The sequence below is a fragment of the Pongo pygmaeus genome, chromosome 1 (assembly GCF_028885625.2).
Source record: "Pongo pygmaeus isolate AG05252 chromosome 1, NHGRI_mPonPyg2-v2.0_pri, whole genome shotgun sequence".
In the NCBI taxonomy this organism is placed as follows: Eukaryota; Metazoa; Chordata; class Mammalia; order Primates; family Hominidae; genus Pongo; species Pongo pygmaeus.
The window spans coordinates 87,773,801-87,796,610 of record NC_072373.2 but is presented as its reverse complement, the minus strand read 5'-3'; the positions used below and the strand labels follow the sequence as shown (position 1 = coordinate 87,796,610).

Here is a 22,810-nt window from a genome sequence, read left to right as displayed (position 1 = left end):
AAGGCAGTGGAATCTGGCTGCACTGCTCTGCTGGGCAATAGCAGAGGTTGCCTGGCCCCTGCTTGAGAGGCTGTCTCTACACTCAGCACCCCCAGGCTAGACAGGGCAGCTGTAGATCGCAACACATTTTCACACCTTCCTCTTGAGCCTTTCCGTGGGTTGTATGCATGCTCAGAGTGTGTGTGGGCTGTGGACCAGCAAATACCCATTGATCACATATTGTGCCAGAAACTGTGATAGAATTTTTTGCCTGTGAGCTCATTTAATCCCTGTAGTTCTGCTGCAGAAAAATGAGATGCCATTTTACAGATGAGGTAACAGACTCAGGGAGGTTAAGTAACCAGCTCAAGGTTATAGGCCTAGCAAGGAGCAGAGCCAAGATTCAAACCTAGATCTGATTGCAAAATTTTGTTCCAACTATACCAGTGGTTCCCCCAAACCATCCCATGAGCTCTTTTAAAAATGCATCTTACCTACTGAGATCCTACATCGTTCCGTCTAGGGCTGGTCTGGGAGCCTGTATTTTTAAAGTAGCCCAGAGGTGTGGATTGGAAACCAGTACCCTTCACCACTCTGGAAGCCTCTCTGGATTTTCCAGATTGTTTATTGAAACTCTGCTCTATCCTAATTAATGCTTATTTACATGATTGTACTAAAGGTTACCACAGGCTTCTAACATGGTTCTCTCAATTGGTACCTTTTTCCTACCACTAACCCTATTCAGAGCCTTCAGTGGCTCCCAGAACCATCATGTGGTTCTTATGACCCCTCCTTTACCACGTCCCAAAGCTCCTCCCCTCCAGCGAGGTGTGTCTGGAGCTATGTGGGGGCGGGAGGAAGGGTGAAGTGTTAAGAGATCCAAAGCCCGGAGAGGTGCTGCTAAGCTGGTCTGGGAAGGGCTTTTGCAGGGCACGGGCGAGCAGAAGGCGGGCATCCCAAATCAACAACCTTGCCTAACACTGCCCCTCTGCTACCTCTTGTCTTCCCTGCAGTGGGCTCCCAGGACAGCTTGCTGGAGATCACCTTCCGCTCCGGAGCCCTGCCCGTGCTCTGTGACCCCACGACCCCTAAGCCAGAGGACCTGCATTCGCCGCCGCTGGGCGCAGGCTTGGCTGACTTTGCCCACCCTGCGGGCAGCCCCTTAGGTAGGCGCGACTGCTTGGTGAAGCTGGAGTGCTTTCGCTTTCTTCCGCCCGAGGACACCCCGCCCCCAGCACAGGGTGAGGCGCTCCTGGGCGGTCTGGAGCTCATCAAGTTCCGAGAGTCAGGCATCGCCTCGGAGTACGAGTCCAACACGGACGAGAGCGAGGAGCGCGACTCGTGGTCCCAGGAGGAGCTGCCGCGCCTGCTGAATGTCCTGCAGAGGCAGGAGCTGGGCGACGGCCTGGATGATGAGATCGCCGTGTAGGTGTCGAGGGCGAGGAGATGGAGGCGGCGGCGTGGCTGGAGGGGCCATGTCCGGCTGCTGCCCGGGTAGGGGATGCCCAGTGAATGCGCGCTGCCGAGGAGAATGCCAGCCAGGGCCCGGGAGAGTGTGAGGTTTCAGGAAAGGATTGAGATTCTGCTTTGGAGCGTAAAGTGGGGAAGAAATCGGATTCCCAGAGGTGAATCAGCTCCTCTCCTACTTGTGACTAGAGGGTGGTGGAGGTAGGGCCTTCCAGAGCCCATGGCTTCAGGAGAGGGTCTCTCTCCAGGACTGCCAGGCTGCTGGAGGACCTGCCCCTACCTGCTGCATCGTCAGGCTCCCACGCTTTGTCCGTGATGCCCCCCTACCCCCTCACTCTCCCCGTCTCCATGGTCCCGACCAGGAAGGGAAGCCATCCGTACCTTCTCAGGTACTTTGTTTCTGGATATCACGATGCTGCGAGTTGCCTAACCCTCCCCCTACCTTTATGAGAGGAAGTCCTTCTCCAGGCCCTTGCTGAGATTGTGGAGATTGAGTGCTCTGGACTGCAAAAGCCAGGCTAGTCCTTGTAGTGTGAGCATGGAATTGGAATGTGTCACAGTGGATAAGCTTTTAGAGGAACTGAATCCAAACATTTTCTCCAGCCGGACATTGAATGTTGCTACAAAGGGAGCTCGGTGTGAGAGCCCAGGGGCAGGACAGCTTGTCTGCTGCTGCAAGTCACTTAGAACTGATTCCTGTTTTGAAAGTCCTGCCCTGCCCACCTCCTGCCTGTAGCCCAGCCCATCTAAATGGAAGCTGGGAAGTACCCCTCACCTCCCCTGTGTCCTGTCCAGCTGAAGCTTTTACAGCACTTTACCTCTCTGAAAGCCCCAGAGGACCAGAGCCCCCAGCCTTACCTCTCAACCTGTCCCCTCCACTGGACAGTGGTCGTCAGTTTTTACTGCAAAAAAAATAAAAAAGAGAAAGAAAAAAAAGAGCGAATGCAAGCTGATAGCTGAGACTGTGAGACTGTTTTTGTCCACTCTTCTGAATCACTGCCACTTGGGTCAGGGCCCACAGCCATTGCCACCCTTGGCCCATCTCTCTGGGTGCGTGCCTTGAGCACACCTATAAAAAGTGCCATGTGCAATTGTCTTATCTTTTATGATCTAGGCTTTGCCTAGGGATCACCACTCCTTAACGGGCTGGCTGGGGCAATGAGGAAAAGCTCCTTTGCTCCTGTAAGGCCATAAGTGGCTGTTAACAGATTTTCAAATGCCTGAAGAGATCGCTGAGACCTGCTAGAGTCATATGTTCAGGGAATTAAGTCTTTATCCTAGACAACAAGGTACAGATGCAAACTGCAGTATTATTGGAGGGTCAATCGGCAATGATATGATTGTCCCAAAATGGAGTTCATCGACCCTAGCTTTGCTTTAGAATGTATATAAATAACAGTGCAGTCCTCTTCTAATGGCCACAGTTGGTTTTCTTGTAGCCCAGAAAGTCCAAATTAAAGGAAATAAATTCAGTTTTGTATCAGCCTTCCTTGGTGCATCAGGGTGTCAGTGGAAATAGGATCGGGTGGTGTGTGTGTGTGTGTATGTGTTTTTTGTGTGTGTACACATGTGTTTATATATACGTGTGTGAGGGAAGGTGTGTACATATATGTAGGATTGTGACCGACAGAAAAGAGTGGGGATCTCCAAGGTGTTTGAATCAGCAACAGATTTGTGTTTTCTAACATGCATTTAGTTGGAGAGGCATGGTTCTGTTTGTTTTGTTTTGATCTAATTTGCCATTGGAAATAGGTACAGTTACACAGAGAAGGAAGAACCAGGAAAGTGAGATCCACGAAACTAAATGAGCAGCTGTCAGAATCCAGGGTGGCTGAGCCTACCTAGCTTATGAAATCTAACCCAGGGTTCCCTGAGTCCAAGACCGCTTAGATTATTAAGATTTTGAACATCCAGAGGAGTGAAAAGTCTGTTTTCTGGACGTAAGCAGGAGCTGAGGATAAAGCCAGAGGCCAGTGGATTAGGTGTATGGAATGTGGATGGAAAGGGCTTGTGTGGGATGTGGCCAGGGAGTGGGTGAGGAAGGCCGTTTCTAAATGGCCTGTAAAAACTTGAGATTGGATAGACAAAAGGAAATGGAGAAATTAAAGAATTGGAGAAACTAGTTATCTGTGTTGCTGACTTTGGGACCCATCCAAGACTCTTGCCCTTGGGGTGTTCCATGGTGGTTTCTTCCTGCCTGGGCCCCACCCTTTCCCCAATTCAGGCCCTCCCTGGAGGACTAGTTTGTGTATTGGCATCCTCCCTAGTGGACCCAAACCAGTGCATACTTGGTGTGTGGAGATGGGAGACAAAGGACAGATCTAGGAGCCTTGAAGGATCACCAGCCACCGACCCTCCATCAGGGCCAACTGGGCAGGAAAGGGAACATTGCAGACCTGATTTCCCAACGATGTCACCCTGTCCTCCCTCCTTGCTTCTTGCTCTGCTAACTCAACTCTGCCTTCCTCTTTTTCATTCTTCTACTCTGCCCTATATGGAGGACAAATGGACACCAGGGGTGCTAACCTTATTGGTGCCTGCCCCAGCCTGACCCAGGTGCCAGCAGACTCTCGTGTACAGGAGGCTCCCACAGTTATGGAGCCAGGAAAGAATTTCTCCGCACTGGATGGACTGTATATTGGGATTAAAAATTATATTCCTTATATTCCTGCTTATATCAATGCTCTCTCTGTAAAACCTCTTCCTAGCCTCATTTCTCTCAACTGATCTTGTTTAAGAGTTGTATTCCTTTTATTTACTCTTTGCTTGACTGCTTCCTCCTAATCCTCTACCCACTAACACTCTACTTCCTAAAGCTGTTGTGTCATTAACTCTGTTGGATCAACTCTCTGGGAAAAGATTCTGTTAATGTAAGTGCACTTACTCCCTGGATGTTGTCACTAGTCTAGTGGCTTTTGCTAAATAAACCTTTCTTATTTCTAAAAGCTTTTCCATTGTCTTTTCTTGCTGCTTCTATTCCACCTGCTCCTTCTCTCCCCCTCACTTCCACCCCAATTCCCAAGCCAAGTGGCATCAGCTCTGTGACATGGTTCCCAAGGGTATGGGATTGAGGAAAGATTCACAAGTTCCCTGTAGGAGGAGAGGAAGATGGTGGCTTCATTTGCACTTTATATAGATCAGCCCTGCAGGATCAGAGGTATCAGTGGTTCTTAACTAGGCATGATTTTGCCTCACCAGGGGACATCTGACAATGTCTAGATATGTTTTTGGTTGTCACAAAGCTACTGGCATGTAGTGAGTGAAGCCAGGGATACTGATCAATATCCTACAATGCACAGGACAGCGTCCCACAACAAAGAATCATCCGGCCCCAAATATCAGTAGTCCTGAGATTGGGAAACTCGTCTACACCCATTTTTGCCGACTCTGCCAATCCCAGGTTTTTTCAAACTCCAGATATCATTAGAATATGCGGGTAGTAGCAGCCAGTTTGTTTTTTTGGTTTTGGGTTTCAGGGCTTTTTGTTTTTCAGGTTTTTTTAAGGCAGAGTTTCACTCTGTCGCCCAGGCTGGAGTACATGATCATGGCTCACTGCAGCCCTGACCTCCCTGGGCTCCATGATCCTCCCACTTCAGCCTCCCGAGTAGCTGGGACTACAGGTGTGTGCGGCCACACCCAGCTAATTTTTGTATTTTTTGTAGAGACGGGTTTCGCCATGTTGTCCAGGCTGGTTTCAAACTCTTGAGCTCAAGCAATTCTCCGACCTTGGCCCCACAAAGTGCTGGAGTTGCAGGCGTGAGCCACCACACCTGGCCAGCATCCAGTTCCGAGTGCTTGAAAAATTACATCATAGATATTTGCCAATATAACTGTATAATTGTATAATCAAGATTATTCAGCTCATGCCTGTAATCCCAGCACTTTGGGAGGCCAAGGCAGGTGGGTCGCTTGTGCTCAGGAGTTTGAACCAACCTGGGCGACATGGGGAAAGACCGTTACTACAAAAAAAAAAAAAAGAAAAGAAAAGGAAAAAAAAAACATAAAAATTAGCCAGGCATGGTGGTGAGTGGCTGTGGTCCAAGCTACTTGGGAGGCTGAGGTGGGAAGATGGCTTCAGCCTGGGAGGTGGAGGTTGCAGTGAGCCGAGATCGTGCCACTGACCACTCCAGCCTGAATGATAGAGTGAGACCCTGTCTCAAGGAAAAAAAAAAAAAAAAAAAAGATTATACTATTTCACTGACTTCATGACTAAATGCCTGAAATATGTAGTTGGTAGAAGTCTGAATAGGCCCATTCCAGAAATGTTCATATTGAGGACAAAACAGGCTCCTTCTCATACCTACCTCGGGGGGTATCAGGGTATCACTGTGACACAGCTCAGCACAGAAGTCCTGACTCACGGGAATGTAGGCTTCCCTGCAAGGTGTACAAATGAAAGGGCAGAGGAGGCTGGTAAAGGAGGGAGTGTTTGAGGAATGAGGAGCTGTGGGATCGCACAGAACAGACTTTAGAGAAGCCAGGTCACTTTGGCTGGAACTTTTAGCCATTTTGCAGGCAGAGGATGTGTTAGGCCTGATGCTTCGTCAGGCCTAGGCTAGAGAGAAAGTTCAAAAGGTTAGATCAACTGGGTTCACATGCCCTCTGTTCTTTTCTGGCTAAGTGAACTGGAGTTTTGTATTCTCATCTCGAAAATGGGGATAGTATAAACCATACAAAGCTACTATGGAAAGTAAATGAGACTGCATTTTAAAAGCACCTGGTAGAGAGTGCCTGGCAGTGACCCAGGATACAGCACAATTTCCCTTTTAGGGAGCTTCCTTCTACCTGCACCTGTACTGCTCAGTACAGTGCTGGGTGCTTTTTGCTGCTCTGCTAAAACTTAGCTCTGTACTGAGAAAATTCCTGGGGTTACATTGATACAACATTAAATGTGGAATGTGGAAAACGCCTTGTCTTTAGGGAGAAGACATTAACCACGAGCACCTGGCAGGCGGGATGGGCATGTGCCATGGCACCTGGGCTCAGTCCCTGGCCTGCTTGTTTTCCTTCTCGTGATGTGTTCTATGCCTGTTGTACAGATGCCATAGAGAAGGGAGCATGGGGTTGGCAAAGGACAGGAGACAACAGTAGCTCAGAGTGAAGATTAAAAAGATTGCCCAGAGCCACTCATCTGCCCTTTCAGGGCACAGGGTCCTGGGAATGATGTCAGGGCTGCCTGGAGACCCCCACACACTGGACTGGACAGGTTGTGACCTTGTCCTGGCTCCCAGCCCAGCTGGAGCCTGGCAGTCAAGCGGACACTGGGATGCAGGCTGGGTGGGGTTGGGGACAGAATGGGGTGAGAAGCATGGCTCGAGGGCACAGGGCCACAGTGGTCTCATAGCATATGATGCTATGGGGATGGAGTCCAGCCTCCCTCCCACTCTGTGGGGAATGAGAGAACCACAAATGAGATTTTAGCAGCACACTGATAAGCAGAGCAGCTCTGCTAAGCCACAGATAAGACTCTGGAGGAAAAGCCTTTAGGAGGTGAGGAAGGACCCTCCACGCCACCTGCTGGCCAAGCCCTGAGGGAGGCAAAGACCAGGGGAGGATTTGTGCCAGGGTCCCTGCAAGGCAGTGCCCACTGCAGTGGAGGGGCCACTGAGTCATCAGGGAGGTGAAGCAAGAGGTAAATGAGGCCTGAAAGGATGACCAGCAAGCATTTGGTGCTTTTTAAAAACCACGTTACAGTCAAGATAGATGTCCCTGCTGCATCCCTGATGCTTATCCATCTTTCTGGGTCAGATGGACCAGAGGTTCACTCAGAAATGGAGGCAGAGTCAGGGCTGCCCACTGGGCACATTGCTTGGTAACAGGAAGCAATAGGTTCCCATGTTTATCTGCCTATTTTCACCTGTCTCAAAGCAGCCATGAAAAGACGTCTCCTGGGTCAAAACTCATTCTATTTTGCTCCAGCCCTAGATGGCTGTTCTAGGTGAATGATGGTAGCACCTGTGAGCTCAGCCCCGGGTGAGCTCAGCCCCATCTGCCTCTTACCTGCCTTATACTCAGAGGCATATTGTCCTCCACATTCCCCCCTCAGAAGATCTACCATCAAAGAAGCCTTTAAAACTGCAGAGATTCTTCCCCATGTAAATAGGAAAGGGCATCCAGCCCCTTCTTCTCAAGGTAGGGCAAGGACTGACCACATAGGGACCAAGCAGAGGCCAGAATCCTAGAGCAGTGCTTCTCACAGCTGAGCTGCATCAGAATCACCTGGAGGGCTGGTTAGAACATAGACCGCCAGCCCCAGCCCCATAGTTTCTGATTCAGTAGGTCTGAGGAGGGCCTGAGAGTTCCCAGGGGGTGCTGGTACTGCCAGCTGGGCACCTTACTTTGAGAACCTCTGCCTTAGATGATTTTCCCAAACTTCAGGTATTGTCTTTATTTTTAAAAGAGAGAAAGGAGAAGGTGTGTGCCTGGTGTTGCTAGGCAACCATTAGCCAAAGGGGATGGGAGCTGGGTTCTGGGAAGGACAGCAGGCTGTGCAAGGTGACCTCAGACTGGACAGCAGGCTGTGCGGGGTGACCTCAGACTGGACAGAAGGCTGTGACTAACTTTATTGGCATCTCTCTAGAGACATAAGTAGGCTTCACCGCCAATTTACCTAAGGTGTTCAGCAGGACTATTGAAAGCCTGGCAGCTGCCCGAGGAGAGCCTGTCTCCCAGCCGGGCCTTCTGCTCCTTGTCCCAGAGGGCTTTGAGCTTGCGGTAGTACACCTTGCAGCTGAAGCCCTCCCTGAAGCCCCTCTTGATGTGGCTCTTGAGGAAGTCCAGGGTGGGGTACATGCGGCAGCAGGCCACGCACTTGTAGCCATTCTGCTGTGCTGGGTGCCACCTGGAAGCCATTAGGATGTCCTGGGATGTGATGGAGTCCAGGCCATGCCTGGATTTCTTGGTGGCTTCTCGAGGGCAAGTGTTCTCTGGGGAGGAAGAGGACGAACAGATGCTCTCAGCCATGTCCTCGGAAAGGCAGTTGTCCCACTTGCCCTCATCCTGCTGCACCTCTGGGAAGTCGTAGGCCTCCAGCTGGCTCTCTTTGTCTGCACACACGAAGTAGCTGTAGGGGGAGAACCAGGGCCGGTAGATAGTGCAGTTCCGCCTCAGCTTCTCTCCATGGTGGGTGTCCCCCAAGCTGCAGTCTGCAAAGGAAAGGACCAGGTCTGAGTCTCTGGCAGGGAGCAGTGGAGCCAAGGATGCTGGAGCAGAAAGGTAAGAAGGCAGACATCAGGCATGACCCTGGTTACCCACACCCCACCACAATTACAGTTCTGAGAGCAGACGCAAGACGGTGGGAAGAGCAGCCGAGGGCATTCCTTCTCCCTGCATTCTTTTTCTAGGGGTACAAAAGGCTGTTGGATCTTGGGGCAGGAGAGGCTGCTTTTAGTTGGTAAGCCTTGGTATTTGTCAAGGCCTTCCCTTCCTGGAGACACCATGTCCACTGACTCCTCTAAGGATAGACACAGACAGGTGACCCAGTGGATAGCCAGACCGGTGGCCTCCCACAGTCCCTCTTTTCGCCACCCATGGTTGTGACCCTTTTTTCAGCCTCACTGCTCATCTTGATCCCTACACAGCCCACTCAGCCAGAAGCTGCTCTTGCACACCAGTTTCAGAGACAGGAGAGGGGAGGCAAGGCGAGAGCCCCAGGCCTGTGGGTGTCTACCAAAGGAAGAAGGGCCAGATAGGAGGCTGCAGGTGACAAGGCCACGCATGGGGGTTCAGCTTCCAGGCACCTCTGCTTCCTTAGGGAAGCAGCCCCTTTTCATCCTTAGCCTCTCACACATTCCCGCCCAGAGTCAGTGAAGGCCTCACCTGGTGAGAGCACTGAGTTCTGTATCTCTTGCTGGACAGTGATGCTTTGGTACTGGGGTGGCAGGGCCTGAGCTGGGCTGGATGCCTCAGTGGGTACTGCTGTCTTTGCGATGTCTGGGTTACAGAAGAAACACTGATGAGCTGAGCAAGGTTGGGATTCCACTTCCTGGGACTCCCCCAGGCATACCTAGAGGCTCAACCTCTGTACTTCAAGGCATCTCAAAGCTGAAACAGATCAGTGACCTCTCAAACTCAGCCAGGCAGAGCTATTCTGGATGACATCCTGGGGAATTCTGAATGGGTCCGTTTCATTCAGGCCTCAGAAAGATCCTCTGGAAAGTGGGATTTAAGATGTGGCCCAGATGACACCTCTCTGCCTGACCTGCCCCTCACCTAACCCTCCTGAATCTCATCACACGGATGACTTCACTCCACATGGCCGGTCTCCTGGGCATCCTGGGACCCAGAGTCACAGGCTGCAGAGCAGTGTTCCATGCCCGCTTTTAGGATTGTCCAGTTGAAACATCTCATACCCACAGTCAGGGTTCCCGTGGGCCATCACTGCACGGCACACCGTGGAGTGCTAACACTTGGACAAAAAGCTGACCTGCCTCGAATCCCAGAATAGCAGCTGTGTTCAGTTTGGCGGACAAATTTATAAATGTCATATATATAGACAAATGGATGCTTAGGAGGCCTACTCCACTGAGCAGTACTTCTCCATTTTACTGTGCATAGGGATCCCCTGGGGATCTTGTTAATAACGCAGATGCTGATTCAGTGGGTCTGGGGTGGGAACCTGAGATTCTGCATTTCTAACAAGCTCCCAGATGATGCAGATGTTGCAAGTCTAAGGACTGTATTTTGAACAGGGAGTCCTCAGGGTGTCCAACTTTATTCCATGATGTGCTCATCAGTTTACCCTGCTGCTTAGGCTTCTCTGATTTGGCTAACTCCAAATCCTCTCCAAGTTTGTCAAAACAGAGCTAAAACTAGTTTCTACTCTATGTAGACATACTGCCATCTTGAGATTTCATGCACACTCTAGGGGGAAAACCTTGATGATAAATGGAGGCTGAGGCAGGAGAATCACTTGAACCCAGGAGGCGGAGGTTGCAGTGAGCCGAGATCACATCATTGCACTCCAGCCTGGGTGACAGGAGTGAAACTCTGTCTCAAAAAAAAAAAAAAAAAAAGTTTTCCCCTTTCTTCCCTTACCAAAAATCAATACACAGCAGTAACTACTTACCACAAATGCAGCATTTTGAAAAATTATTTTCTCCCCATACGTAATTTGACTTTCTCACTAAATCGTGGTCCTGTAACATGATCTGGTAGGGTACTCAATTAAAAGCTTCAAAAAAACCACATCTTTGTGGCCCTAGTGGCACCAGAGTTTACCTGGCAGGCTGGTGGCATGAGAGAACATGATGTCGGGAAAAGCACTCAGGGTGGAGGAAGAGATTGGAGGTCCAGAGATGCTCAGGAGTGAGAAGTTCTCCATATTCTGACCACTGCAGGGTACAGAGATCACACGGCTGCTCTGGAGAGGCTGGCTGGCTTGTCCAGAGGGTAAACATTCTGAGCACAGTTGATGTCACAAGCCACATGATTCCACTACCAACTAGGGTACCCTTTGGAAGATGAATGGAGTCTACTGCAAGCAAGATTAAAATGTGTAAAGATTGTATTTGACTTGCCATTGCCCAGTGGCAGGCCCTGATTGAGAATAACCAGAGAGAAGAATGTAGTAGAGATACTATAGTGATGCTGTCTGTTTGTCTCCTTTTATCTTTGTTATCATCAGTTTTCTGTGTTGACACTGTGTACCTCCAGCCCTCCAGCCCTGGAAACCTCTGTCCTGTCTGAATAATCTCCTTCCTTTTCTTCTCCTTTATCAGCCTAATCTCTGTCAGCAAATATTTTTATTGTTTTGTGTTAGTTTGTTTTTTGAGGTTTATATATTTTTCACATTTTCTTTGGAAATTCAAATTTGTAAAAGTTGCAGAAATAGGCTGGGTGCAGTGGCTCAGGCCTATAATCCCAGCACTTTGGGAGGCCAAGGCAGGTGGATCATTTGAGGTCAGGAGTTCAAGACCAGCCAGACAAACATGGTGAAACCCCATCTCTACCCAAAACATAAAATTTACCCATGCGTGGTGGTGGGCGCCTGTAATCCCAGCTACTTGGGAAGCTGAGGCAGGAGAATCGCTTGAACCTGGGAGACAGAGGCTGCAGTGAGCTGAGATAGCGCCACTGCACTGCAGCCTGGGTGACAGAGCGAGACTCCATCTCAAAAGTTGCAAAAAATAAAATCAATACAAAGAACACCCTTATGCCCTGTATCCAGATTTTCCTATTAACACTTTACCCCATTTGCTGTATCCGTCCCCTCCCTCCTGCCCCCTACCCCATGTGTATGTGTATATACTTAATTTTTTCTCTGAACTATTTGAAGGTAAGTTATAAACACTATGTCGTTTTATACCTAAGTACTTCAATGTGTATTTCCTAAGAATAGGGACCAAATATTGTTTTCGGTGGTTGGTGCTCTTTTTAGCAAGTGACTAAAACGCAAATGGGTGGCTTACTCAATACTATTTTGCTCATTGCTGAAGTCAGTTTGATGGGGAGACTCTGGGACTCCAGAGAGGCAAGGTTGCCTCTTTGTTTCGCTTGTCCTATAACAACTTTGTGCACTAACGAGGTGTGGAATAAGGTGAAAGATGATTGTGACACTTGGGAGATAAGCTGACGGCAGCCCTTTCAAGATTATCACAACATGTCAACTAGATACAGAACAGGGCTGCAGATCTAAATGGCAGGTATGTTTATGCTGTATGGGGAGCTATGGCCGCTCTGGAAATGGTGATGGGCTTGTTTTGCAGTGCTGTCGAGCATGTGTGAGTGAAGTGTGAGTTAGCTTCTGCACGTGAGAGCTCAGAGTTGTCTTCCTGTGTGTATTTATTCATAGTACTGAAACCTTCGAAGGACAATGGGAGAACATGATTCCCCTTGTGTTCCTCCCAGATAGCCTGGTTTGGAACATTAGCATGTATTGGAAAGTAAGTTGAAGCCACATACTTTGGCAGTTTGGGGGGTATCAGCAATTTCATTTGGTCCATTAAGGTGTAGAGAAAGCTCGTGAGTCTGGGCATCAGCTTATGTGACTTCTAACCCCACTCCACCATGAGCTACCTGTGTGATATTGGGCAAACCTCTCTGCTACTTGGTTTTCCCATGTTATTAGTTTAGACTCTAAACTGGAGTGGATGAACATCTTCCTGGCTAAAACGCAGATTGACATGTGGACAGTAGCATACTTGTGAGTGATGCACACAGGACCCCGAGGACTTGGAATTGCATTGTGTCTTGACCCATCACATTTCTCCGACTGCCAACTTCAGACTCTCCCACTGGAACCTCAGACTTAATGTAAAGGGGGCTTAAAATACTGGGGGGAAATATGGGAGGCAGAATCTCTCAGTGCCTGTGTAGAGTTTTTAAAATGTGACCCAGTTTTGGTTTAGTCACTGAAAAGTTTGTGGGAGCCTGGTGGTTCCAGGGTGCACACCACTCCTTGTAGCAGGTCCCCTGTCTTGTGTGCTGTGTCTTCCCGAGGTATGCTGGTACTGGTGGCCCAGGCAGGAGGTGACACTCTCAAAGTGACTGGTCACTACGTAAAATGTGTCTTTCTCTTGTTTGTTTCCCACCTGCTTTCCGAGCCCCTTTCTCGGACAGGTAAGATATCCTGTTTTTTTGTGGATGACTTACATCCCCAGATGCCCTCCTCTGCTTGGGTGTGTGCATGTTGGGGGGTACTGTCGGGAGGGCCACCTGGCTGGGGTCCAGTCATCTCTCTGTCCTCCATTGCCATTATTTTCTGAACCATCAAGCCTCTAGTCCTGAAGCAAGAGAGACAATGTGTGGGGGTCATTAACATCATCATCAAGAAAGGGACCCATTGGTCGTCCTCAGACATAGGGATAAAGGGACCCCCAGCCAGATCCCCACTTTCACTTTGAATAGAAGGGCAGTTCTCCGGGTCTGACCTCAAGAGCCCCTGAAGACCACTCCCATAGAGGGGGTTTTGAGTGGTTTTTATCAATGGAAAAAGACTTTTGAGCAGTTTCCCTACAACGTCAGTCCATCATGCAATTTTTAAGAATTCATATAAAAGTCAAATTCAATTAAACAAACTTATTAAATGCCTACTATCGTGCAAGACCCTACGCTGGGCATTGTAGGAGATAAAGAAACACTTCGGACGCTATGGCCCTCAAGGAGCTTACCATTTTAAGACACGGTGTATTTACTGGAAAGACTTAGACAAGGGTAAAGGGAGTGCATGGTAGGCTCTCTTTACATTACTTGAGAATACAGTGCATTATAGACTATGTTATGAATGGTAGGGAGCAAAAAATACAGGAGATCCAAAATGGTACATAATCCAGAGTTCTGTTTATTACAAAGAGTGTTTTAAAAATAATAATCGCTTATAATTTACTAATCACCTTGACAGGTGTTTTTGGTGCTTGCCTTTTTAAAAACGAGTATGTCTGCTCTGAAAAGTCACTTTAAACCAATAAGGAGACCACCAGGGAAATGTCTGATTTGGGAAGTGGTGGCAATTTGCCTTCCCCGGGCATTTCGTACAGTTTCATTGTTGTCTATGTACTTTCTGGTTTGGGGGAATATAGTTAAATGGTTTGGTTTCCAAATCTTCTTTGCTAGTTTGTGGATGACATGATTAAAGAAAATAAGAAGGATGTGGGACCTGACAGGCAAATTGTGCCAAAGTGGATGATGTGGCAAGATACACACTTAGGAGAATCATCAGGAGTTGACCCTGCTTGCTGTGGAGCGGGCTGGAAGCTTCTGCTGGTGTGGTGGGTCTATCTGGAGCCCAGCCAGCTCAGGCCCTGTGTCCCAGGGATGCTGTCATGCTGTTCCCTGGCAGGTCCTCACTCTGCAGTGGTGAAGGCCACAGGGCTTATCCGCACAGAGTAGTCTCCACTTCACTTCCCACAGGTTTTCCTCCCTGCCACCCAAAGGCCCTTAGAATATGGCATACCTAGGTAGTTGGCCTAGAAAGGATAGCACCACTGAAACCACAAGAAAGGTTTTCACTGGCCCAGGATGCAGCAGTGCAGGGCAGAAAGAACTGCTTTACACAAAAATTCAGCAGAAGAAAAAGTACACCCTAACCCCAGTTACTCTTAGAAGAGGCTCAGTGAAAATAGACACTTAGCAGAGGTGTTGACAAGGAAAGGAGCCTAGTCATCAAATGATTGAGCGATCTCCTTTCCTCAGACTGACAACATATCTGGGGTAGGTAGTTGGTGTAGACAGAAAGCTTGACCCAGATTCCAAGGCCTCAGAGTGGGTCTGGCTGCCTGATGACTGAGCTGGATTTCCAGATAAGGAGAGGATGGCCAAGTGTGAGTGTGTGGACAGCATGGCTTAGAGCCTGGAGCTCCAGTCATTTCAATAACAAACTTTTAAGCTATCACCTTGGCCACCACAATTTTCTATCTACAAAATGGGTTTTGGCGATTCAAGATCTGTATTGAGCACAGCTGTGTACCAAACCCAGGCTAGGTGTTGAAGATACAAAGATGAATGAGGCATGGCCTCTGCCTTGCAAATCTTTACAACCTAATGGGTTTATACCCAGCTCTTTGAGTTAATTTTTCAAGCCAAAGAGGATCCCTACAAGAAGGACCATGTACCAGGCATATATAGGCAGCTGTTCCATGATCTATAGCAGGGCAAAGTTGTGGACAGAGCCCTGAGCCGTGGGTTAGAAGGCCAGAGTTCTAGCTCCAGCCCTGCTGTTTTTTAGCTGTGTGACCTCAGGCGTGGCACTGTATTAGCGGAGTCCTGCAGGCTTCATCTGTAGGTAGATATCCTTCCATGCACCACCTCCCTAGGTGGTTGTAAGGATCAAGTAAGCTGATGTTCATTGGGATCCTCATGCTTCACTGGCATCGAGTACCTATCCATTTGTTATGAACTGATTCTGAATCACCACTTAGCATCTCTGCAAGAGCTGGCCCACTCGCTCAAGTCCCACCTCTGTAGACCTGAGGAGCTGCTGCCCCATTTTTCGTGGAGAATATGTGCTATACTCATGGCCTTCAGTGGGGGAGCTTCTAACACCAAACCTCATCCGTGCCGTCCCTCCACCAGATGCCAACCCACTGAGAGCTCAGCACGTGCTTACAGCGATGTAAAAATGTCATGTTTCATTGCTTCATCCTCATTTTTTCTTTACTTCAAAGGGTGTGGTGACTCCAAGGTAAAGGCGCCAAGCCCATGAGTCAAGGAGGCGGGTTTACAGGAACAACTTTATTTTTTTATGGCTAGCATTAGTCACTGATTAACCTGGGTGGGGCAGAGCTAGAATTTCTAGTTCCTCTCCCATCAAGAAAACTGCACTGGTAAGTTCAAGAGTGTCTTTGCTGGCTCTTTCTTGAATATTTCCAAAGCCTTGGAAGTTACAAGTTTTGGGTATGGGATAAAGAAAGCTGAATGATAGAGCACAGGTACTGCTCCCTTTTCCTCATCATGTCTCTCTGTCACCTCTTTGTTCATAGTTGACCACGGCATGTTTGAGAATTTGAACACAGCCCTCACTCCAAAGCTCCAGGCCAGCCGCTCCTTCCCCCACTTGTCCAAGCCCATGGCCCCCGGCTCTGCCCCTCTGGGCTCTGCTGAGCCTGGGGGGCCAGGACTCTGGGTGGGCAGCAGCCAGCACCTCAAGAACCTGGGCAAAGCCATGGGGGCCAAAGTGAATGACTTCCTGCGGAGAAAGGAGCCCTCCAGCCTGGGCAGTGTGGGTATGACAGAGATCAACAAGACTGCAGGAGCACAACTGGCCGGTGGGGCTGACGCGGCTCCAGGGGCTTGGCTAGAGGATGAAAGGTGAGCCCCTCACCCGCCCAACATCCTTGCTTCTCTGTGGACCCACTTGAAAAGGTACAGGGACAAACCTCAGTGTCTCCACAGAAGAACAGCCCCGAGGGAGGGGTGTGAGATTGTCCTGTACTGAAAAGCTGCAGGATCAGGCCACGTTCTCGGGAGCTGGCTTCACCTTCCGCAGCCACAGGTGAAGGTTGCTGAGTGCCCACCATGTCCTCAGCTCTGTGCTGCAGGCTTTGGTTGCATCATTTTGTCTAACCCTCCCAGCAGCCCTGGGAGGTAGATGATATTTCCATCCTGCAGATAACTCACGTTCAGACAGGCAAAGTAAATAGCTTGAGGTCACAAAGTTAGTACTTGGCAGAGCTGGATTTGAACCCAACTATTGCCCAGAAGTTCCCCAGGTAGATTCCGATGCCCGGCCATAGCTGAGAACCGCTGCCCTAGACCGTTGCTTGTGGAGAAGCCTGTACCTGTCAGAGCCCACTAGGGCAGAGTGGGAGAAGCCCCCTGTAGCAGCCCTCCTGTTCTTCCCCCTTCTACCAACAGGCTCTTTCCAGGCCTTGTTTTAAACGCCTGTGCATCTGAGGTGGGAATGCCCTCTGCAAGACTTACTGCATGGGTTCTGATTTGACGAGGTTCGCTAGCAGTCTCTATCCTGTCTTCTAGAGGCCAGCACTTTGTGCTGCTCTGAACACTGAGTGAGCATGGACCAGGCCAAAAGCTACTGTTATGCTGAAGTTGCTAAGGCCTACATGCCAAACCAAGAACTAGAGCCCAAGGAGTAGAGCAGTTATTGGGTGGGGTGGGTTGAAAGTGCAGTTGGAGTTGGAGAAGCAAGATGGCAGGTGGATTGGTATCTTGCTGTCCTTAAGGCATGTGTGTTTATTGTCATTAAACTTACAGGTCAGTCCTGCAAGAAGCATTTCCTCGGCTGGATCCTCCACCTCCCATAACCAGAAAGCGAACCCCTCGGGCCCTGAAGACCACCCAGGACATGCTGATTTCATCACAGCCTGTCCTGAGCAGTCTGGAGTATGGGACAGAGCCATCACCTGGGCAGGCCCAGGACTCTGCTCCCACTGCCCAGCCTGACGTCCCAGGAGACACTTCGCAGCCGGAGGCCACCACGGAAAGAGAAGAGAGAGGCGAAGTTCTGCCCAATGGAGAGGTTTCCCTGTCAGTACCTGACCTAATCCACAAGGATAGCCAGGATGAATCCAAGCGAAAGATGACTGAGTGCAGAAGGGCCTCCTCCCCCAGCCTCATCGAGAGGAATGGCCTCAAACTCAGCTTGAGCCCCATCAGCCTGGCTGAGTCCTGGGGTGATGGCAGCCCCCCTCCTCAGGCACGGACCTCCAGCCTGGACAATGAGGGCCCTCACCCAGACCTGCTGTCCTTTGAATAGAGCCTCTGCTCTTTCCTGCTGAGCTCTGCCCTTGTCTTCCTGCTGCTTTCTCCTCCACTGCACACACTGGCCCTGGCCCCAATTCCGCCATGCCCTTTGTCTTCCTTGTATGAGGCACCAGCAGAGAGCCAGTCGTCCATCATGGGATTTTGCAGGTCTGGAAGTCCTGGAGTAGTTCTAGTTAAAGAGTCTATCTGCAGAATGGCTAAAGGACTCGATGCCGTCTTGAGCCTAATTTTCTGTAACCTCCTCTGAGTGGGCTGCAGCCCTTGGACATTAGAGCTCTTCCACTCTTGAGCTTGTCCTGTCTTCTCAGTGAATTGCAGGGCCACCAGCCCAGGACGATGGATCTTGCAGGAATTCTCTTTGCCTGTCCCCTACGTGCGCCTCCTCCCCTGCTGTTCTCCCTCCCACACCCCGGTCCCTTCTCTCTCCTCCTTGATGGGTCCGAGGCCCCTGGCCTCAGCGGGAGCAAGGCTGGATGAGGAATGATGGGTTTGGCTTGATGACAGGCCGTGGCCTAGAAAGCCACACACCCTGACCACAGCCCAGCCATGGCTCCTCTTGGTCCCAGGACAGCGCAGGCCCCTGGTTGCCATGTTTGCTCTGCCCCAGGGGTGGAGGCCAGAGGAGATGCTTACCAGGCCTGAGACCTTGAGAGTTCACCCAGGGTTTGAACCCTGCCACCCAGGGTTCCCAAGGTTTCCCCCTATCTGGTCAGATGTCGAATACAAAATGTGGGCATTCTGCACAGAAGGAAAGATCAGGCTTCCTTTGCTGAGTGTGTGAAGACAGGGAGAGCCAGGCCCCAGCAGATGCAGCCGAGCACACTCTGATTTTGTTTTGTGAGGAGGGCCCAGGAACTTGGGGGTGGTCTTGGCATTCATGGCTGGCGCTGAAAACCCAGAGCAGAAGCAGGGAGAAGGGAGTGAGGATGGGACAGAGAAGAGCGATCACTGGGGATCAGAACAGCTTTTCAGGGGCCACCTTGCAGCCTAAAATGATGCCGTTTCAGGGCCTGGGCCTGCTGTGAGAGCCAGAGTGAAGTGTGTGCAAGATTGGAATGTGAGAAGAACTGTGGGGGAAAACCAGTTTTAATTAAGTGGAAGTGCTTTGTGCTTGTGCTGAAGTTGCCTGGGCCTCCTGCAGCTCTGGACCTCACTGGAGCGGCCCCGCCCTGCCCTTCCCTGCCTTTCTTTTATGCTGATGCTGGTGGGCTTTTTCCTGCTTCAGGATCCATGTAAGGAACTGACCAGGTTCATCCAACCTTAACTGGTTCCTGCTCTCCTGGATTAACCCACTTTTATGTTCCTGTCTTCCACCAGGGGTCCTACTGTGCTGTCTTCCTGTGGCCAGCAGAGCCTGTAAGGGGGTGATCCTAATCCTGGGGCTCTTTGCAGCAAGAGGAGAATGTTCCTTTTCTTGAACAAGGTGGCCGGTTCCCTGGGAGAAGGCTGGGAATGGCACGTCCGGCCAGGGCAGGCGGTGCGGCATCCTCCTCCTGGGATTCCTGTGGGCTCCCCTGTTCTGTTCATTGTTTGGCTTCCCACCCATAAGCTCTGGGATACCCAGGGCTTGCTTCCCAGCTCTTCTCATCTCCAAGCCTCTGCTCCCCTTCCCACCACTGCTGCCATATAAAATGGCCATGCTAACTCCTACAGAACTAGGAGCCTCAGCAGGATTGCTAGGATGTGGGTGCCTTCCTGCATTCTTGCTTCTGCAGCTGTGTGGCCTTGCCACGGCCCCCCCACCACTTTCCCTTCTACCTTGCCTTCCATTGTCGTCCTTCTCCCAGAAAGCCAGGTTTCACCACCTGCTCACCACAAGCTGTCTCCCCTCCCTTGTAGGAGTCACTGCAGCGGGGCACCTGCAGGCCCTGGTAGAGTGAGCAGGGCTTACATGTACATTCTTTCTCACTCCAAGGATGTGATATCTGACCCTGATGTCAGAGGAGGTCTCAGGACTAGCATTCGGGGTCCTTTGAGTTTTCCCAGAATGGTTTGGGGTATCACACAAAACACCAGAGCTGAGGATAGGGATAGAGCCCCCAAACACACATCCCAGGAGCAAGCCACTTCATCTGAGCTTCCCATACCAGGAGCATGGTTTGTGCTTTGATGGGAAACCTAGCAAGTCCCTGCACTCTGGGGCTTCTCCTCTTCTGGAGCCCAGGGCGGCTATGGCCCGATGATATGGCAGCCATAGGTACAGGTATTGCAGGTGCAGCCTTTCTTAAGTACCCTGCCTCCACTCTATAGCCCAGCTGCTGCTGGAGTCCAGGACCTTAGACCCAGGATGAGCAAAAGGATCCCACCAGGTTGTCCAGGACCATTGCCAGGGTGACCCCAGAGTTCTTCAGACTTGTGTCTGATACTGAATACAGTGCCATGGGACCCTGCTCCAATCTAACTGCCTATAACCCACCTGTCCCCCTGCTGCAGGGGTGATGCTGCTACCTCGGGAGGCTCTCTGAGACTGGTGTCTGATCTTAGATGCTGCAGATAGTACCCGGTGCTAGGGTCTAGGTGCTGCCCAAAGCCCAGCAGGAACAGCTACTACTCATCCTGCAGAGGCCTTGGCCCAGACCAGCTTTCCATCCAAAGCCTCACCTGGTTTCCATGTCCATCTCAACAGTCTGGCCTTCTTGTGACTGCAGCCTGGCAGCCACACCCCCAGTAATCCCGCACAGTGAGTCCAGCTTCTCTGGGAGCTTGGCCTTCAGTTAGCCCAGTCCATGAGAGGGCAGGGTAATGAGGAGGAGTAAAGGACGTATCTTCTCTGTCCACATAAGGAAGCTGGGACCACAAGGTCTTTTATCTCCTTGTTACTCCCAACCCCATCATAACCTCCTACTCAGCACACAGCTTTATCCTGATAGATTATAAGGTGAGCTTCCAGAACCTGGCAGGAGGCTGGTGTATCCCCCTGCACAGAGGGAAGTGTATCTGAATGTTGTGTATGTGGCTGATATGGAAGACATACATGTATGCAATCCATCAGCCTTTAAAGAAGAAGATTGGCTCCAGTTTGGAGAAGGAGGAAGAAGATTACAGATCTATTCTGAGTATTTTTAGAGAGGTAATATTTATATTTTTAGTAATTTTCTGGTAGAAGGAAATTGCACAATAAAATGATTTAGTTTGGTTTGCTGGCTTTGTCTGTTTTTCCTCCTGACTGATGGGGAGCAGTTGGTTTCCTCAAGGCTGACTTGTTGGCTGGAGGGTGTTGGCATTTTCCTTTGTAAGCCTAGAAAAGTGAGAAATGAGGGAGGTAGAATGTGAGGAAGATGGGCACTACCGACACCTCCAGCCTGAACCCTTGGTGGGGAAATGACTTCTGAGGATGTGCCATCATTGGCTCTCCTGGCTGGCCACTGTGAGGGGGTACCTCTGCCAACCCAACCTATCACTGTTTCAGGGGCGCCATCATGATGTGCACAGGCAGGACCCTCCTTGGGAGGAAGTGGGGGTAAGTGGACATGGCCGTCGGATCATCCTCTAGGACACTCATTCTTTACCTGGGTCCAAAGCCCTCTTCCACCAAGAAAGGGATGAAGCTTCACATTCATGTGTGCACGTTCTTCCATAGAGGAACCAGAGCTTCTATCAGCCTCTCAAAGAGAGTCATCAATATATGTCAGTGATTTGGACTTAGGTACTTCCTGGGAAATTGCCCCCAAGGGCCCCCCCTGGACAGGGACATTCTTGTTGCTCACCCGCGGAGAGAAGGTGGCTCAGAGAAGAGCTGGCCTGGAGTCCCTTTGCCCCATTGCTGCCCCTAGGCCAGTGTCAGATCCAAGGATCCAGAGGACCCACACAGCTGAGAATTGGCCAGGCCTTTATCCTCCTTAAAAGGAAGGAAATGGGGAAGAAACAGGAAGGGAAAGGGGTGTTCAGTCTGTTCACAAAAGCCACGCACATTTCCAAAGGGAAACATGGGGCCTTTCTGCGCAGCCCTCTCATGTGCAGATGTGACTATGCCTGGGGTTGGATTCCACAGTTCCGCGTGCAGGGGCTCCCTGGCTCCATGTCAGAGGTGTCTCAGGCATGAGGCTAAGTCTCTAACGTTTTCTGCATTTTGTTCCACTCCCACACTTTGTTTCTCAGCAGAGGGGCAAGAAGAGAACAGCTGTGATCTCAAAGGTTGCTCGCTGTCTCTGCAGTGGGCTGTGGCATTATCGTCCAGGGAAAGCAGGAAAAACATAAAAACCAATCCTCCATGTTTTGGGAAAAGGCATTGAAAATACTGGAATACTATGCAGCCATAAAAAATGATGAGTTAATGTCCTTTGTAGGGACATGGATGAAATTGGAAATCATCATTCTCAGTAAACTATCGCAAGGACAAAAAACCAAACACCGCATGTTCTCACTCATAGATGGGAATTGAATAATGAGAACAGATGGACACAGGAAGGGGAACATCACACTCTGGGGACTGTTGTGGGGTTGGGGGAGGGGGGAGGGATAGCATTAGGAGATATACCTAATGCTAAATGGCGAGTTAATGGGTGCAGCACACCAGCATGGCACATGTATACATATGTAACCTGCACATTGTGCACATGTACCCTAAAACTTAAAGTATAATAATAATAAAAAAAAAGAAAAGAAAATACGAGAGCAACTTTTTTCTTTATGAGTATGCTGCGATGACTTCAGATGACCTATCCCATTGAATGGCTTCAGTATCTTGCTGCAGTCATTCAGGTGTGAAACGTGCTTTTAACATGCCTTTCCCACTATTATGCGAAGTCGTTATTTTTGTCTAAGATCAAGTATAAACAGTTCTAGTGTAAAAAAATTTTTAAGGGAATTTTAAGTGTAAAAATGGAAGTGCATATGTCATGTTTTTTAATGCTGTGCTCTACGCTGAGCCACTGTTCTAGAATCTGGGGGACAAAGATGCATTTATTCAGACAGTATATTCAAGCTCCTTCCTGCCATGCACTAAGTGCTATCTAGGGGACTGTGGTGACGTTGGTGGAAAAGTGACACGCGGTCCTCTTTCTCCATTCTGAATGGATGGGAGTGCCATCATACCTGCCCTCCCAGGCACTATGCTAACAGGGTATGTGATCAGGATGTGAAATCCAATGGAAGCACCAAAGCGGGGCTCAGAGTGAGGCAATGAATTTCAGCCGAGAGAGTGCTCGTTTCCTCCGGACTAAATCTGCCGGTAGTAGTTGCTGAAGGAAACACACTCAGAGGCCAT

General features: G+C 49.9%; 2 protein-coding genes across 10 annotated transcripts in view; one reads left to right on the top strand and one right to left on the bottom strand.

The window, feature by feature from the left end:
- The window catches only part of LOC129044906 (uncharacterized protein C1orf226), a 313,541-nt gene extending 292,798 nt beyond the window's left edge, over positions 1-20,743 (top strand). For 5 of the 7 annotated variants that reach the window (XM_054503141.2, XM_054503131.2, XM_063649453.1 and 2 more), the window contains 3 exons: positions 993-1,145; positions 15,864-16,191; positions 17,095-20,743. In XM_054503141.2, the coding sequence (XP_054359116.1) occupies positions 993-1,145; positions 15,864-16,191; positions 17,095-17,596 (983 nt within the window). In that variant the 3' untranslated portion in view covers positions 17,597-20,743. Of the gene's footprint in view, positions 1-992; positions 1,146-10,791; positions 13,006-15,863; positions 16,192-17,094 lie in introns of those variants that run through there. The other 2 variants (XM_054503158.2, XM_054503177.2) reach the window with 2 other exon arrangements.
- SPATA46 (spermatogenesis associated 46) lies at positions 7,804-10,845 on the bottom strand. 3 transcript variants are annotated; one of them, XM_054503199.2, is made up of 3 exons: positions 10,666-10,845; positions 9,265-9,378; positions 7,804-8,591 (listed from the first exon to the last, which is right to left on the bottom strand). In XM_054503199.2, the coding sequence occupies exons 1-3, from the start codon at positions 10,766-10,768 to the stop codon at positions 8,053-8,055; spliced, it is 756 nt and encodes a 251-aa protein (XP_054359174.1). In that variant the 5' UTR covers positions 10,769-10,845; the 3' UTR covers positions 7,804-8,052. The 3 variants fall into 3 exon arrangements, with proteins under 3 accessions (XP_054359174.1, XP_054359167.1, XP_054359179.1); XM_054503192.2 differs by having other exon boundaries at positions 7,977-8,648; positions 10,666-10,825; XM_054503204.2 differs by lacking the exon at positions 9,265-9,378 and having other exon boundaries at positions 7,977-8,591; positions 10,666-10,803.
- Positions 20,744-22,810: the final 2,067 nt, after the last annotated feature.